The sequence below is a fragment of the Orbicella faveolata genome, unplaced genomic scaffold (assembly GCF_042242905.1).
Source record: "Orbicella faveolata isolate gen_17 unplaced genomic scaffold, um_ofav_v1 contig_35, whole genome shotgun sequence".
Classification (NCBI taxonomy): domain Eukaryota; kingdom Metazoa; phylum Cnidaria; class Anthozoa; order Scleractinia; family Merulinidae; genus Orbicella; species Orbicella faveolata.
The window spans coordinates 12,118,331-12,136,005 of NW_028301564.1; the positions used below are offsets into that span (position 1 = coordinate 12,118,331).

The window sequence follows — 17,675 nt, forward strand, 5'->3', positions numbered from 1 at the left end:
TTTTCTTTCTTTATTTATTTTCTTTTTCTACCTTATTCCATTGCGGATATTCAACGTTTACTTTGGCCTTACCATTGCCACGTTTAAAAAAAAAATGGCCAAAGAAATTACAAGCAACGTTGGCTGAAAATTGTGTTTTTGTAACTCGATATAGTTCACCATTGGCCTAAGCGTGATAGTGTTCATCGGCGGAGAGACACTGACACAGTTGTGCCCCTCATAGGAAAATACCCGGATGGACAGCACAGTCGACTCACGATAACTCGAACCCTCGCTAACTCGAACCTCCCGCTAACTCGAACCAAAATCGATTTCCCCTGGATTTCCGTCATACATTTACTGTAATTTTACCCCCGGTAACTCGACAGCTGGATAACTCGAACCTCCCGCTAACTCGAAGCAATTTTCGTTTCCTTCAGGTCATTTTCTATATGATTTTACCCTCGATAACTCGAACCATATCAAAACAAACACTGATATTAGGTTAATCATAAAAATTACAATTTCCTCGATTGTAATTGGTTTAAAAAACTCCTATTTTCCACTAATTCACTTGCCAAGTTGTTATCGGACAGTTTGTTATTGGACAGTTCAATAAGCCAATCACATCCAAAGTTGTAGTTTAAATCAACCAATCACATTCAAAGTTGTAGTTACATGCATGCATGCACGTGCTTGCTTTTGTGTTTTTGGTGCCTAATTGCTGGTAGGAGGCACAGTGGCCTTAGAATGTTTACATCTCCTTTGTAGGTATTTTAATGCAAATTTTCCCATTCTTTCATAACTTGGCTGTTCTTCTTTTCTCAGAAATTGTAACTTTTATGATTAATTGGTTATAAGACTTTGTGTCATTCAATTCGTTTAGGTAATCATACAGTTTCGAGTTCAATTTGGAATTAATTTGCTCAAGTGAGTTTTTCAAAAAGCTGAAATTGCACAAGCCACTTCGGCAAGTGTAATTTCTGCTTTTTGAAAAACTCACAAGTGCAAATTAATTCCAAATTGAACAAGAAAAACTGTATGATTACTTATTAATGATATAAACATGAAAAAAATTGCATGGAGGAAGTGCTGGAAGATCTTTCTTGAAGCCACTTTTTCTCATTCAAGAAAACTTTTTTCAAAGTTTTTGCACAAAATTTTTGTCATCATTTTACATGACATCATTGGCTTAGAAAATTTCTTATTGCCTTTCAGCCAATTAAAATCGAGAATTACGATGTGTAATTTGCACTGGTGTTACACTTTTTGCACTGTTACACTTGAACTGCACTGCTCTCAGCCAATCAGAATCGAGGAATTTTTTCATGTATATTATTAGGTCTGTAATCATACTCGTGATAAACAAATCAGACTCCCACTGCGTGGTCATACGATTTTGTTATCACTCTTATGATAACCGACCGAATTGGACTCCACTCAGTCCTATTACCATTACTAATACCTATTGATACACTTGCGTGAAAAGGAGCTCCATGAACAGTAAAGAGTCCTGCCTAAGAACACAGTACAGTGACCCCAACGAGAGCTCAAACCCAGATCACTCAATTTGGAGGCCAGTTCCTCCCCCCTTCCCCCCCCCCCCCCAAGGGCAAAGGGGTGCTCCCAGAAAATTTGGTGTTGTACAGCCTACTTCCCAAAACCCTTACCCTCTTTAAGACCAAAATCTACAATTTTCCCTACCCTATTTATGACCTGACCAAAAATTCAATATCCTACTTAAGACCTGGCCCTTAAATCAATACCCTGTTTCAGTCCTGCCTCATAATTAGTTCAGATCAATGTTAAGGGCAATGTTTATATTCTTTTGTTAGCTAGGATAGCTTCTTCTTAAAAACATACCCAATTCAAGACTAGTGCAAAAACCATACTCCCATTTCTGACCACACCTACATAGCCCATATATAGATATCACATGCCTGCGCATGGATACAAATTTTATCTTTGCATGCTCGATATATTGAGTTGAACACGAGAAGATAAAATTTGTATCCACAAGGGGGCATTTAATATTCTGTTTATTATATAAACATACATATGACAACGTTTTTGACAATTTTCCGAAGATTTCCGACCACTTTCCGCAGATTTCTGAAATTTTTCAAAATTGTTTCTAAGGCCAGATGAACGCTTCTGAACATTTTCTGAACATTTCCAAACATTTCCTGCAGATTACCAAAGACGGCCAAAGAAGATCCGAAGATGTTTCGATCACACATCAACAAATTTGTGTAGTTAAAGGGACAAAAAAAATGTTATCAAAAAGGAATGACATCTTCACAATGTGAAAGATAAAAATAGTAACTTCACTGCATGTGATGAAGATATGACTTTTCAGTAAAAGGAAAAACCCTGGTATTTCACTGGTGCTTATATAATAAAAGGAAGTATCCCCAGGAGTCCAGACTCTTGATGATTATAGGGAACCTCTGAGCCTCTAAGAACCTATGGTACAAAAGGAAAATTGTTTTGAAATCCTGAAAATAAGGCCTCTTACATCTAACTTTAGAATGGTGTTTTCATAAGTGGTGATTGATCAATCTAACTTTTCGGTTTTCTTTTTCAATCTTCCTTGTTAACTTGAAGGACTTGAAGGTTGGTTATTTTCACTGATACCCACAGCAACAATTTGGTGTCAGCTGATGTATGGTTTTTCAAGTCCCTTCCAGAACATAGAACATAACAAGTTATTTCAGACCAAAATGCTGACTTCATAACATTATTTCAGACCAAAACCCTCTCAGTCACCTAGTCTTTTGGCTGACACAACCAGTAAATACCTTAAATTTAGATTCCTCCTCAGGGGACCCTAGCAATACTGGCAGGAAAAAAGTGCTTCCCCAGCCCCCACCATAGCACCATCCCACCTTCTGTCATCCAACCTTCTGTCAGTTGAGCTCTTAGTTACTTCATGTCAAGGAAATTGAAGATAAGTGTCGGCCTAATCAGCCACTACGATTCAAAGCAGACTTTACCCTTACATATCATCAATGGTATATTTAGTAAGCCACAGATACATGTAAGCCTGTCTTTTGAACTAAATGTCAAGAGGTGAATTTACTGTATTTTCTGTCTGTGATTTTTTTTGTGGCTCTTGGATGATGGCCGGTACCACTTACACTACTTATTATTCATCAATATTAATGTCTATGCGCATGATGTGTACCTCTCAGGGTTAAAACTTGACTTGTGTCAAGCCCCCTAGCATGAATTCTGACAGCTTTTAAGGTGTCTTAAAATGTTCCTGACAATTATCGCCAATGTTTCATTCATGAACTGATGACTAATTAAGAGTAACTAGCTATGCATTAAGACAGACTAGGATTGAACAAACAGGCCTAGCAATATTTTACTCACTTTATTTAACACATCTTCACATATTTCCAATCTCGATTATAGCATCAAGAACATTGCCTGTCTTTCTTAAGGTTCTGATAGCAAGATTTCTATCTATGCCAAGCTGCTCAACAATCAAGTCAATGTCTGCCTTCTCTAAGCCTTCTTCACTTTCAGAAATTTCTCCAAATGCTAAAAATAAAGCTTTATCAAATAGCATCTCCTTTATATTATCGCTTGTCACAATCTTACCTTTATGGATAAGTTTTAGCTTTGATTTTGGGATGCTAACAGAATCTGAAATAACTTGTAAAATTGAATCACCATGATTGTCTGATTTTGACACTGTGAGTTCCTGCTTCACTTTGTTGTGTTTAATGACAATTTTAACAGTTTCCTTCTCTGCGACATTTTCAGTTTTGTTGCTTTCCTGTGAAGATGGCAAGCAGATTTGTTGTATTGCATTACTAAGTTTATCAGAGTCAAAAGTTTTTTCTCCACCTTTTTTCCACTCTCCTTCACTAACAGAACTGTTACTGTTTATAACATGAGAGGAACAGTTGGAATATTCGTCAGATATGTCTTCCTTCTTATATAGTTCACCTAAGCCACTGTTATCCACCGAAAAAGACGATTTCCAGAGTAGTGAATTAGAAGGTCGTGTAGAAGGCACAGAAGTTAGAGATGTATTCCTTTCACTGTCCCTGGTATTAAAATCCTGGCAACTTTGCTTGTGGTATGGCCAGTGACATACTTGGCACTTCTTACAACTATATTCACAAACAGTTGATGTTAGTCATCAAATGACAAGTTCTGTTAGGAATCGAAATGATATGAAATAAGATGAACTAATTATAAATCATGACTAACAAGGTCTCTGCCATTCTTGGGCTGTATAAAAAACCCAGCAGATTTGTTAAGACCCATTAACAGCTGTTAATCTGCTAAGATGGTAAGCATTCCGTCGTAAAACATGCAGATTGTTTTATGTAGAATATGTCATGAGCTTATCACAGTTGACATCATTCATAATTTTTGTTGTTTTGGTTTTCAAGGTTTTTTCAGGTTTTTGCAATTTAAACATGTCTGACCAATAATACTTAGTAAGAAACAATATATATCAATGTTACCAATAAAACACTTGTCTGCAGGCGGTACAGAGTTTCATAACTCTTTGTTTACGTCCACAGTTAGCACATAACAAAACTTCCGAATAATCCGCCGCCATCTTGATTGCAGAGCCCGCGCGCTTTTGGTCAGAGGTGACCCACTGTCCGCAGGGAGCGGAGGGAGCGGAGGGTTTCGCCCTGGTTTCTAAGCTCGTTGCTCGGAGGATAAACAACCGCCTTCCCAAAACGGCTGGAAATCGAGCCTAAGGGTTTTCAGGCCAAGCAAAAAAGTGCCACGCAGAATCAGGGTGGCCGGGTTGCCTAGCCGGTGGTAAGAATGGGGAGGCAACGGTGGCCAGGGTTCAAATTTTACTCTGAGGCAGAACAATAATTATTGATAATAATTATTGTTAATATTAGTGTAATACCGTGAATTCCCACGCCTGGTTTTGCCAGCCGATTATAGTACCGATTATATTATTCCTCATTTCTTATGATAAGCCAGTTAGATCATTATTGATCCAACCAGCAGGATCATCGTACACGGTTGCTTGCTTAAACATTTTGTAGCCAGGGTAATGTCGGTAGCAAGGATGATAAGGATGACGAGGGTGGTGAGGGTGGCCAGGATGGCCTGCAACCGGGGGTCACTTGGGTGGCGAGGTAGCTTGGATGCATGGAAAAGGTGACTAGGGTGTAGTCAGGGTTGTGGGGGCAGCGATAGTGGTTAGGTTTGCCAAGATGGTCAGAGCGGCGAGGGTTGGACCGTGGCTAGGGTGGCGAGGGTGCAGTGACGGTGGTCAGGGTGGCCGTAGTTACATATCGGTTTTGTATCTTGTTACTTTTTACAATAATTTTTTTGTTGTGTTTCATCATTTCGCCTTGCTCACAATTCTGGGCCTATTTCGATTTATTGACATTTAAAATAGCTTCAAGGCTTGTGAAATAAATAAATCAGATCGAGGATGGGGAATGAATATATCTATGCTTTTTATGCCCCATGTCTCGCAGTCAAGGTAAACGTGATCACTGCTCGTGCTTGCAAAAACAAACGCACTGCTCGCATGTTTGTAAGTGCTCACTAAGACCATTCGATACCCCTAAGATAGAATTTTATCAGATCAAAATTGGCTTCTTGATAACCTTGGCGCATACCAGATACAGTTTTAGCTGCATAAATGCATGACTGTTATATGGTACTACACGTCTAATAAAACGTTTATTTATCCTCCAACTCCCTCCATCGACCCCGCCCGCACTGCCTAACCTTTGCACTTTGGTTATTACTGACTTAGGGCCTGTTTACATGCAGGGAGGGTGCCCCGGCTAACCGAGCTACCCTGGGAGGGCTAACTTCTGATACGTTTCTTTAGAAAACGCATTGAAGCGTTTCAATGCTAGACAGGGTAGCCCGCCTACCCGGGGCACCGGCACCCTGTCTACTTGCCCGGGGCACCCGGGTAGGTGGGATATCTTTTAACCATGTAAACGGTTCGTGCCGGGCTATCCCGGCTAGCCGAGGTGAGATAACCCCCCACGGGGGGGTACTGTCATATATGGGCTATATAGGTATGTGCCGCTGTGAAGGGTATGGTTTTTAAGCAGTTCACTCTAGGATAGGCCATAAAATGTTTAAGCAAGCAACCGGATAGGGTATATAAATCAGAGCATTTGGGTCTAGAATAGGGTATCATTTTTCACGAAACTGACCAGTTGGTTGAAGAGTTTATCTAGACTATGAAAACCAGGAATTGCCACTCAAAAATATAAAAAAAATCAAATCGGTAAGTTTAAATTTACGCAAATAAGCCTCCACAGTGTCGACAGATAGGGGGATTTGGGGAGTTAACTCTAGTATAGGGTAGCAAAATTCAGCTGAACTAGCTCTGGTTTAGGCTAAGGGTTTCAGGGTCCCAGCGGCACATCCCTACCCAGAAATTCCCAAAGTATCCCCCCCGGGGATAAACCGCAAAAACATGGCGGCGCGAGGTGAATTTTTTTGTAGTTACCATTTGCCAGTGTTATCTGCCGAACAGAATGACGGTCAATCTGAAGAGATCAATGTAGCAGATGAGTCTCAGGCAGAGAACAGGCCCGTGCCCGTGCAAGAAGCTGAAATAAGGTGTCAAATAGTTTCTTTGGTCGGCCATTTTGTTTGTTGTGCTTAGCGGCCGCTCAAAAGATAGCCCACGCAGCCCACTCACTGCCCCGGTTAGGTGAGTTACATGTAAAGGCGGGCTATGTGTCAACCCTTCTAGCCAGGTAGCCTGGTTAGCCGGGGTACCCTCCTTCCCTGTAAACAGGCCCTTACCTAGTAATCAGGTACGTGTGATAGCACTTTGTGCCATATATAGACAATAGCCTCCATTTGGTGCGAAAATGTGCTCGGATATTTGTCCGCGGACATTATTTGTTCCGAGGTGCAAAAAGTTTTTCGAGATCGCGAAGCTCGACGAAAACTGTTAGCTCCGAGGAACAGATAAATGCCCAAGAAAACCAAGGTAATCCCCACACACATATCCATATATTTTTCAAGTCAAACGGAGGCTATTGTGTTTATCATACTTCAAATATTTTTCGCAACACCCAGGATATGAAAATTGAGGAATATCACTCGGATATTCCCCAGTATTCAATCATGTGACGCGTTTAGCAATCGAATGAACAACCTGTGTGCTGACGCTCTGAGACGCGAAGAAACTCGAAGAAGACTGGTGACTGGCCAGTCATGCGCAGATCTATCTCTCACCTTTATTTTGGTTTTCAACTAATTACCAATGGCAGGTTTGACAGACTTTAGCATTGTCGTGGAAGAAATGGGCTAAAAGAATGGGTTGAAAGATAACTATGGTATTACAACGTAGCCTCCGGTGTGTTTGAAGTGTCTTGTTGTATAATTTGACGACTTAGTAATTCGGGGATTTTAATTTGTAGGGTGCCACCGCGTCGCAACTGGAGAAGGAAATCGGTCATGAATTTCCTCAAAATGAACATTATTTTGGTCTGGTAAATGTAAGTACATGCGTGAATTCCTTCAGTCGTGTATGTAAAAAATGGAATTCCTAGTGTAATGCGCTAAGTCATAATTGTTATTGCATCGTTGCAGTTTGGGAATACTTGTTACTGTAACTCCGTGCTGCAAGCGCTATTTTTCTGTCGTCCATTTCGAGAGAGGGTGCTGGGGTACAAACCCCTTTCCAAGAGGAAAGAATCCTTGCTGACTTGTTTGGCTGATCTTTTTGGCAACATCGCTTCTCAAAAGAAGAAAGTTGGTGTTTTGGCACCCAAGAAATTCGTAGCCAGACTTAGAAAGGAGAACGGTAAGTTGATTTACGGAGATCTGCAGTTTAAGGAATCGAAGCTGCAGTATGCAGGCAGAAGTTTATCTAGCCTATAGTTTTGATTGCCCGTTTATATGCAAGCTTATGACCAGATTTATCGAGTCCATGGCTTTGGCCTTTCGTTGAATAAATCTGCTCCTTGTAAAAGTCGATAGATCGGTATATAAATGTGTTCGAAAGATGGCATACAGCGATAGAACTGAACCGAGTGAGTTGAAACTAAGTTTTGTTCCAGGTGCTAATTAATTGAGGATCAGAATTTCTTACCCACCCAAAGCAAGCGGAGTCTTTCGGGGAATTTTTCGTGAAAAGTGAAGAATGTGATTATGTTGTAGTAACTTCCATGAAAATGCTTAGTAAGCACTGTGGGTTAAAATTGAGTTTACTCTGATAATGCATAATTTGCATATATGTGTTGCCCGTTGGTAGAAATCTATTTTACTGTTACAAATGAAACTAAGATGGACAGATGTTTTCCTTTGGAGTAAAAATACACATCAAAAATTTGTAAAAATTCTGAATGTCTAGCAATAAGGATGATGTAATCAATATATTTAAAGTGTATGTCAATTAATGTGCAGTCATCATCATTAATGCTAGTGACTCTATTCATGAATATCAGTTGATGTTGATCATGATGATATCCAAAGGAAAGAGTGATATAGAGATGTTGATGGAATTTGGTGATATTTAATATAATATATTATTCTTCTATGGTAGCAGGGGGATGTCTTAATATTTGTTAATTCTCTTCCAAGTCACAGACCTTCCCACGGTTCTTCTAGCCATTTTGGTTGGCAAACTCAGCAAAAATTACTACATGAAATGTACATGTGAAAGTTGGCCATCTTGTATCTAATTGGGCATGCTTACAAATGTACTTAAATTTCTGGAATTTCTCTGAAGTAATTACATTTTAAATTTGTCTGCAAAACCAAGTAGCAGTTGGTGGGAAAATTATGGAGGGTGAAAATTATATTTCTTACCTCTTGGCCTGGCCATATCCTTCAACTTTGTTTGGTAAAGTATTCTGCGGGGTATATTTACTTACCTTGTTTATAAGAATGTCAAAACATTCATCTTTCTCAGTGGATTTCAATTGCAGCCCTGGTCCTTCTTCAGAGTCTTTTGTCCTCCCTTGTAATGATGGGATACTTTTGTTTTCCATCTTTAAAGCATTACTTGTTTCTTTTAGGTGTTTCCCAACCTTCCTAAGCAATTTTGTTATATTCCATACAAATTCAGCAGAATCAGAAAACAAAATGTTTACTCATTTTCAATGATGTTTAACACTATAGATCAAGACACAATGTTTGAGCTGCAGCCTGGCCATTGCATTGATGTTGATGCTGGAACATTTCATAAATACTTTTTTGGATGTTTTTCAAGTTGTAAAAAAGTCACTTTGATTATTCATGGAATTTAATTCATTCTTTTCACAGAACTTTTTGACAACTACATGCAACAAGATGCACATGAATTCTTAAATTATCTTCTTAATACAATAGCAGACCTGTTACAAGGTACACATGTAAAATTTAATATTTTGTATGTCAACCCCAAACTATCCAATAATTTATTATATTAGGTTTTGTACACTGCATGCAAGTCATGCTACTCTATCACTCTTTGGCAAAGAAAATTTGTCTTGTGTTCCTTATGCAGGGGTTTAGTAATAAGGTTTGAAGAAACTTGCTGCATAACAAAGGAAGGTGGTTTTCCACTGCAGTGGCAGACTTCCACAATCTATTTTGGCTGCAAATACTAGAACTTATTTCATTTTCCTCTGTTCTATGAGTTTTAAAGCTGTAGTGAGTTTACTTTTAAAAAACAATTGTGTTAATTAAGAAAAAGAAACAGTGCGTGATTCTTGTAGTTGTAGTCAAATGATGTCATTGTGTAAATTGCCTGTTGCTACTGAGCAATTATTGCTATTTGTCTACTGCTCCATGAGTTGACTGCTTTACTTTGCCCAGGAAAGACCATACTCTTATTCTCAACATCTCAGAACTAGCTTTTAATGGGGGCCTGTGTAGGGACATATCCAGAAGTGTAGCAGCTCTCATAAGCTTGTTGTTCTATTTGTCATCATAGTGTATAGCTGTTATTGTTTTAGGGCTAGGTGCATTGTTTCTGTTGTTTGTTCTATTGTTCTCTCAAAGGCTATCAAGCCATTCATGTGACACCTTACGAGAGCTGCTACATCACCCAACATATCAGTGATAAGGAGTTAATGGTTGCATTTGAAAAGACCAGGTTTGAGCCCTGGCTAGGGTCATTGCATTGTGTTCTTGGGCAAAACACCTTTTACTCTCACAATGCCTTGCTACCCACAGGTGTATATTAAATGAGTACCTAAGTGTAAATTTAATATAAATTTAAGGTGTGGTGGGGGGGATGGTAACCTTGCGATGGACTGACTTATGCTAAACTTTCAATTGAAGGAGAAAAAGCAAAGGAGAAAGAAAAAGATAAACATAGCAGCACTAGCAGTGTCAGCAGTAAAAGCAGCATCTCTTCTGCGGGAACAACAAACGGAGGATCACAGCAAAACTCCAAAACAGAGCCTACATGGGTTCATGATATCTTTGAAGGAATTCTTACAAATGAAACAAGATGTCTCTGCTGTGAAACAGTAAGTTAACTTGAACATCCAAACTGAATGCTATTGGAGACAGATGTAGTTTTCTGGAATGATAGTTTGAAATTGTCATGCTTTCATAGCTTCATGAGGATAATTTTTCCATTTTGTATGTACAGGGGTACGTTGTGAGTAAGTTTGCTTTTTAAGTTCAAGTTTCCAACTGTTTCATATTCATAAAGTATAATTGAAGCAGAGGAAAATTCAAACTGATTTAAAAATTTGGAACAAAGAACAAAATTTAAACCATGATATGAACAATGTACAAAAATGTACATCGTGTTGTGTGGTGCTACTCTGGTTGAAACCGACTGGGAATGTTGAGTTATTTAGCTGTGAACCGTCTATTAAATTATTTTCATATACACTGTAGTAGGTTATTAAATATTAACCAAACATAATTCCTTTTGTTGAAGTAAATAATTATTGTTTTCATTAATAATAACTTTTTTTAGGTAAGTAGCAAGGATGAATCATTTCTGGATCTTTCGGTGGATGTCGAACAAAATACGTCAATAACACATTGTCTCAAGTGAGTAACTGTATAACTATTAAATTAATCGTATCTATAACAAACTTCTCGATCATGATTGGTTCTGCGCACGTCTCGTAATTTCAAATCAGCTTGGCACTTGTCTGATTTTGACATTTTTCAGGCCAGTGCTGCCTGAATATTTGTACTCGACTTGGTCCAATTACTAATAACTAATTTGTACTCTTGGTAAATTCTGTTCTGTTCATTGTTAACTGAGCAATAGCTAAAATCAGCTGATCAGATTGCCGTTTACTGGCCAATGTCTTCTGGGTAAATTTTCTACAGCTCAAAAGTTGTATCATATTAAGACCAAATCCGATAGAAAATCAAGCAATTTCAGGTTTTAGTGGACAAACATCTGGTACCAGAATAATTTTAAGTATTTTACAGTCATTTTTACATTTTCTTGAAGCTAAATACATAAATAATTGCCCAGGGAATAACACCGAAAACAATTTCCCATGGGAACGAGAGAAAATAAATTTCAAAGTTCAGGGCACTTTTGCAAACACAGGCAAAATTCCATCATCAGTTTCATTTTACCAGTACTTTCAAGTATTTCATACGAAGGTCAACATTCGTTTTCAACATTTGGTGTTGCTAGAAATGATTTTTTTTTTTTTAAGAAGATATTTAAAACAGTCGCACAGAAGTTTGCAATGCAATGTAAAATTATAATCTTGGTACTAGGTTTTTGTCCATTTGTTACTGGAATTTCTGGTGGATTCTGTCTCACTGCCCAGAGATGATATTTCTTGCCATTATGACTACTTTATTCTGGCCCCAACTTGTAAGCTCAGTCACTATTTGTCTTATTCAAAGAACCCCCTTAGTACAGCTACTCTGTTAATTAATACTTGTAACTAGATTTCTGTGGCCTACATGTATTGATGACAGATTAACAGGGTTCCACTGTACTCCACCCAATCCAGATACTTATTTCATTTGATTTGCACTGAACTTTCTTTTGTTTTGTTCTTAACCAGAGGCTTCTCATCAACTGAGACACTTTGCAGTGAACACAAATACTTCTGTGAAACATGCTGTAGTAAGCAAGAGGCACAAAAAAGGTATTTTACAGTTGCCTTGCTCTTAAAATTGTACAGGAACAAGCCCTACATTATGCTTAAATTAATTACTTCTGGGAGCTGCAAATCATTAAAAAAAAGTTTTACCTTTCATCCTTTGCCAGTATCACTATGTACATTACTGGTACATGTAGGTTATATAACATTACTGTAAATGCTGTCTCTGAGGTGTATTGGGGCCCCACATTTGGTTTTGTAAGTTAGAGACTTCATTTAAGTTGTCAGGGTACAAAAAGTTATTGACACATAACCGTGCGTCAGCCATGCTGAGAGTTTCTATAAAGATGGCAAGAGACATGTTGGCCTACTCATGATCAGGCAAGATGCTTCTTTTCTTCCACCCAGGACTGAAGTATAGTTCTCAGCATTGGTGAACTGGAAAATCATGTTCATGTATTTGTTATACCCATTTCTCCTTCAGAATGAGAGTGAAGAAACTACCAAAGATTCTAGCACTTCACTTGAAGAGGTTTAAATACATGGAACAGCTGCAGAGATATGCAAAGCTATCCTACCGAGTAGTGTTTCCCTTTGAACTAAGGCTCTTTAACACAGTAAGTACAAGTAGCTCCACTTGCACAAGTTAATATTTCTTTGCATCAATAAATGTATTAATGGGTGATTCCAGAAAACATCCATATGTATACCATGGGTGACTTTTTGGAATTCTGAGGGCAAGGGAGGGTTCTTTGAACTGGAAATCCAAAGGCATGGGGATACTTACGATTGGAGATCCAAGGGCATGGGGGGGGGGGGGGGGGGATTTCTAGAGGGGACAGACAAGAGTGTGAAAGCACAAACGAACTGACAACACTGTTAACTAATGCGGAAAGCAAGATACAAGACAAGCATTGATCGATCATGCATGTGTTCATGTTCATTTACAGACAGAAAACTATAAAATCTGGGTTGTACATTTGGCTCCAGAGACCTTAAGGTTGATGAATTTCTTGTCAGAAAATCGTTTGTGACAAACCCTGACCCGCCATGTTTGTTTACTATGTACCAGCGATACATATTCATAAGGAAACTTCTCAAATAGCATCTGAACAAGTGAATAGTATTTGTATTATCAAAGGTAAATTAGGCAGGATTTGCCAATGTATGTTCTAATTTCCATAGTAATTAACACACAAAACAATTGAAATTTTTGTTCCTTCTGTTCACTAGTTAAGTCGAAAACTAGTTGCAAAGTTGCGACTGAATTGGAGGAAGTTTTAGTCATTTAGTCAAGAATGCATGTGATCGTAATAGTCATAATTTGAAACCCTGTAGACAGTTGGTAAACTTCTGGGAAGATGTAAAAGTGTCAAATCACTTTCATTGGAAGTCTTTGGGAGTCAAACTTGGATTCCAGATGGTTGAAGTAAAAAATGGAAATCCAGAAGGGAGGGGGCAGGTTAGTGATTTTGGAATTTGGAGGGCATGGGAGATAGAGTATTTTGAAATTTCCGAAGGCAAGGGGGTGTTAAAATTTTCATGCTGCCCGTGGTAGGATATGGATATTTTCTGGAATCACCAAATTCATACAAGCGAAGATAAATTCTTTAGATTAATATCTACAAAATTGGCCACAAGTCCTTGGGACACTTGACAAAGTGACAACTGGTGATGCATGATTTGAAGTGGGAAGTCATTATATAATTTGCCGAACCCCACTTCCCCCAAAAACAATGTTGGAATAGAGGGTCTCTGTTGGATGAATCAACATCAACATTGTGTTGGCAGGGTCCGAAATTAACTTTTTTAGGCAGGCGCCAACTGGCAACTGAAATTTTTTTTTCAGTCACCATATGGAAAAATTTGGTCGCCAAAAAGTGTCAATAAAATTTTCCTTCGCAGCGAAACACAAACCAAAATTTTTGGTTGCCAGATGGAAAATTCTGCTCGCCAATTTTTTCTTTTAAGAATCGGAATGAGGAGAACGCGTTTGGCGTCGCAATGATGGCAATTTTTCCGTTAACGATAAGATTAAATACAAACACGCTGATTATTTATACACCTTCCACTGAAAACCCACAACGAACGAATCGAATGCTGGGCATATACGCAGTTTCGTGCGACAGCCAAATGTTTCAAGTCAATTTTATACCTTCTCTTGTCTCTACCTTTTGGAGAAGAAATGTACCCGACTGAAAACTGCCGTTTGGTTCTTTGCTCTATGTGCAAAATGATCTTTCCTTTCGCGTTTTGTCAAGACAATCGACGGATCACCATGTTGAATATTGAAATCTTCCACTAATTTCTTCGCGGATGTTCCGTCTCCACTTTGTAATAAATTACGGAAAGATTTTAGGACATCTTTGGACACCACATCGCCTGAATAAATATTCATGACGAAAGAATGCACGTGGCCTTCTGCGCCCGCAATACGTATGTAATGGGAAACCGCTGGAGAAACATGGCAGCAAAGCTTCGCACTGATCGTAGCTGTGAAACGTTGTGGTAGAGTTATAATAACAGGAAAATCGGTTTTATACTTCAAAAGCAGCAGAAAGGTTAAAAGTAAGTGACCAATTGGTGGGCGACTTTGAATTTTATTTTAATCAATTTGGCTGAAAATCTAAGTTAGTGTAATTATTGTGGCTTGAAATAGTTAATCGCCCGCTGGCGACCAGCTGTGAAATTCTGGTCGCCAGTGCAAAATTTTTAGTCGCATTGGCGACCAGGAAAGCGCAATTTTGGACCCCGGTTGGGGGTGTGGAGGTGGAGGTGGACAGAAAGACCATAATTTTTATGTTGGCAAAAGTACAAAGTGTCCCTGGCCAAGACTTTGACCAGGATTGTAGTCTATCTGTCCCAAGGTAGATATTTTTGTGTGATATCAACCTACGAGTACTAGTCAAACAAATAAACTGAAACAAGTCATTTGTAACATTCTGTAACTTTGACAAGTGTGGTGTGATCAAATAAAATTCACTGCATAGTTGTACATGTGAAACATTAAACCTGGTTCACACTTGTGAAGTAAGCATAAGAACAAGAAAAAGAAAGTAACATTTCCCTTTTTCTGGTGCTTGCGCATTTGGTTTTTTCACTTAGTGTTTGCGTATTTCACAAATGGTAACTGGGGTAAAATAAGCACAAGCAAAGGCACAAGAATTCAACCAAACTCCATCTTTCTTCTTTAGCGATGTAGCTGACAATATCAATCCAAAAAGTGAGGCAGTGCAAATAAGATTGGCTTTCACCAAACTTCTGATGATGTAAATATTGTCTTGAAACACACCACATACAGGAGTTCATTACTGAAGTTGCTGTTTTTTGCAAGAAATATATTTTAACTTGTTAATAAGTGTTTCTTTTTCTGTTTTTGGCATTAACCAGGTACAAGGTGTTTTCTTCTTTTTTATAAATTTATTTTGGTTACTTGTTTTTTCCAGTCTGATGATGCAATTAATCATGAAAAACTTTATGACCTGGTTGCTGTTGTCATACATTGTGGCAGGTAAACAGTGTACATCATTTAACATTTTAAATACATCATAATGAATATTTTTATTTATTTAGCAGTATCCTTATTTGTTTTAAGAAACACCTGAAACAGTTATCATTAATATATGACAGAGCTTGGAAATAGTAATTATGAATTCTTCAGACCAGTTTCCTAAACTGTGAAAAAGTAATTGACAAATGTAGAGGATATGTACTCCTTGCCCTAAAGTTAAGAGTAATGAAATACATGCTACATGGAAAAAGAGAAGAGCAAGCCCAATAGTGTGGCCTTTTTTATCTAAAGTAAAATATTCTTGAACCTATCAAAAATATCATGAAGATATCATGAAGACTTCACATCGTGCAATAAGATCAGTGACCCTTGCTGTCTGTCCATCTCTCAGTCCATTTGGTTTTATCAACTGGGTTGATAATGTAAATTGGCCACCGTTAAGAGATTTGAATCTCTTTACAGTGGCCAATTTACATTATCAACCCAGTTGATAAAACCAAATTATCTTGTTATACTCCCCACCGACACAGCACCACAGTTTCTTTAGAAACTTACTCTCTCTATTCATCTCTCAGTCTGCTGGAAGATCAAAGCAAACTCTGCTTCTGGGTGTTTGTTTGTCTGTTTGTCTGTCTCTGTGTGTGTCTGTCTCTTTTGGGCAATTTTTGTGATGTATTTTGCTTAATTTGTGTTCTTTTAGTGGACCAAACAGGGGTCACTATATCACAATAGTGAAAAGTCATGGTCTTTGGCTTCTCTTTGATGATGATATTGTAGAGGTTAGTGTAGTAGTCATATTGAAATACTTGTAACCCAACAGTAACAGTGTAGGCTTAAAAAACCTTCGTTAAGTCAGTTAGCAAGTTTTCACCAAACTTTTTTATTTTGAAATTTGTATGTGACAAATTCTTATTTATGGGACCATTTGTTGTATGCAGCGAGTTGCTTATCACTGGAAACCACATTTTGATTGGCATTTTACCTCAATTTGAAATTTTCTGCTGACTTAACAACTAATAAAAGCAGCAAAATTTTATTTGGTCAAAGCAAAATAATGTTTAGCTTTCAGTTCAATTACGTTGTTTAAGCAATCAATTTGATGGTATGCAATATTCCTCACTCTGTGCCAAGACGTCATTTACTTTGTTTTTCACATTTTCTTTTTTTTTTTTTTTTTTTTCAGAAAATTGAAGCTCAAGCGATAGAAGAATTCTATGGCTTGACATCAGAAATCCAGAAGTCGTCAGAATCAGGCTACATCCTTTTCTATGAAGCAAGGGGATAGAATTAAATGACGAAAAACTCTGATAATAATTTATAAGGGGCACTGAAAGATACTCAGAGGACTTACAAAATATCCATGTTTTAAATGTATATTCACGTTGGATTTATTTTGTTGCTTTCTCAAGAAGCCCATGGGAGACTTTCATGTGCAAGGGTCGGGATGCTTGACATCTTGTTTAGGAGTGTACATTGAATATTTTAGTATCATTAAGGGTATCCAGTTCAGTATTTTTAGCCCTCAAAGTATTGTTTAGGGCTGTATGTGCAAAATGCCATCACGTTGTGCTGATCGTCTAGACCAATCAGGTGTGAATTTGTTTTTACAATAAAATTATGGTATCTCGTAGGGGTCAAATACAGCTTGAACCACACCCAGATTGGTCTCTTTTAGGATTCTACGTCAAACATCCTAAGCCTTCAGACGAGAGTCCCTCCCCCTCCCCTCTCCCCCTGGCCAGGGGAAGAAGATCTTGTGGCAGGTTACTGTAAATGATTACTATGTTAGGCCTCAATGTGGCTGTTGAAAAGAAATTACATGTACAATGTAGCTGTTTTACTTCAAAATGCATTCAGTTGACCTGCAATGCTAAAATGTACATTTCTCATTTCGTAGTTTTGAACGAGTAGTCTTGTTAATCTCTTGGTATTTAATTTTGTATTATTTTGTTGTTAAATATTTTGATTAAGTCTGCGCTGCTAATAAAGTATATCCTTGTCATCTACAGTTTGTATTGTATATCGTCAACCTAATGAAAAGCTGTGTAAATGCCTCCAGTTGTCTCGACATACTGTTTCTCCCACCTCGTCCCTAGAACGCCATTGCGTTTCGTCAGTGAGGAGCGGGAATAGGGAGTGCGTTGCTTGATGGTTAGAGGGACGCCTGGAGACGAGGC

The 17,675-nt window shown here is 38.2% G+C and overlaps 2 protein-coding genes across 2 annotated transcripts; one reads left to right on the top strand and one right to left on the bottom strand.

Moving 5' to 3' along the window:
- Positions 1–3,343: 3,343 nt before the first annotated feature.
- On the bottom strand, positions 3,344–4,607 carry LOC110057554 (uncharacterized). The gene is made up of 2 exons (XM_020764146.2): positions 4,467–4,607; positions 3,344–4,106 (listed from the first exon to the last, which is right to left on the bottom strand). Exons 1-2 carry the CDS (start codon positions 4,562–4,564, stop codon positions 3,374–3,376), a joined length of 831 nt encoding a protein of 276 aa, XP_020619805.1. The 5' UTR covers positions 4,565–4,607; the 3' UTR covers positions 3,344–3,373.
- Positions 4,608–7,191: 2,584 nt separating this feature from the next.
- LOC110057586 (ubiquitin carboxyl-terminal hydrolase 46-like) lies at positions 7,192–17,506 on the top strand. Its single transcript, XM_020764178.2, has 11 exons — positions 7,192–7,295; positions 7,380–7,457; positions 7,552–7,765; positions 9,229–9,309; positions 10,231–10,421; positions 10,883–10,959; positions 11,949–12,032; positions 12,472–12,604; positions 15,434–15,498; positions 16,199–16,277; positions 16,682–17,506. Exons 1-11 carry the CDS (start codon positions 7,293–7,295, stop codon positions 16,781–16,783), a joined length of 1,107 nt encoding a protein of 368 aa, XP_020619837.1. The 5' UTR covers positions 7,192–7,292; the 3' UTR covers positions 16,784–17,506.
- The last annotated feature ends 169 nt before the right edge of the window (positions 17,507–17,675 follow it).

What these genes read in the sequence shown, in the direction of transcription:
- LOC110057554 (XM_020764146.2), bottom strand. Translation starts at nt 4,564, where the DNA reads ATGGCGGCGGATTATTCGGAAGTTTTGTTATGTGCTAACTGTGGACGT. An exon ending in TGCAGACAAGTGTTTTATTG is followed by an intron (nt 4,107 to 4,466) that starts GTAACATTGATA and finishes TTGTGAATATAG; the next exon opens with TTGTAAGAAGTGCCAAGTAT.
- LOC110057586 (XM_020764178.2), top strand. An exon ending in CAGACTTAGAAAGGAGAACG is followed by an intron (nt 7,766 to 9,228) that starts GTAAGTTGATTT and finishes TTCTTTTCACAG; the next exon opens with AACTTTTTGACAACTACATG. An exon ending in GTTGTCATACATTGTGGCAG is followed by an intron (nt 15,499 to 16,198) that starts GTAAACAGTGTA and finishes GTGTTCTTTTAG; the next exon opens with TGGACCAAACAGGGGTCACT.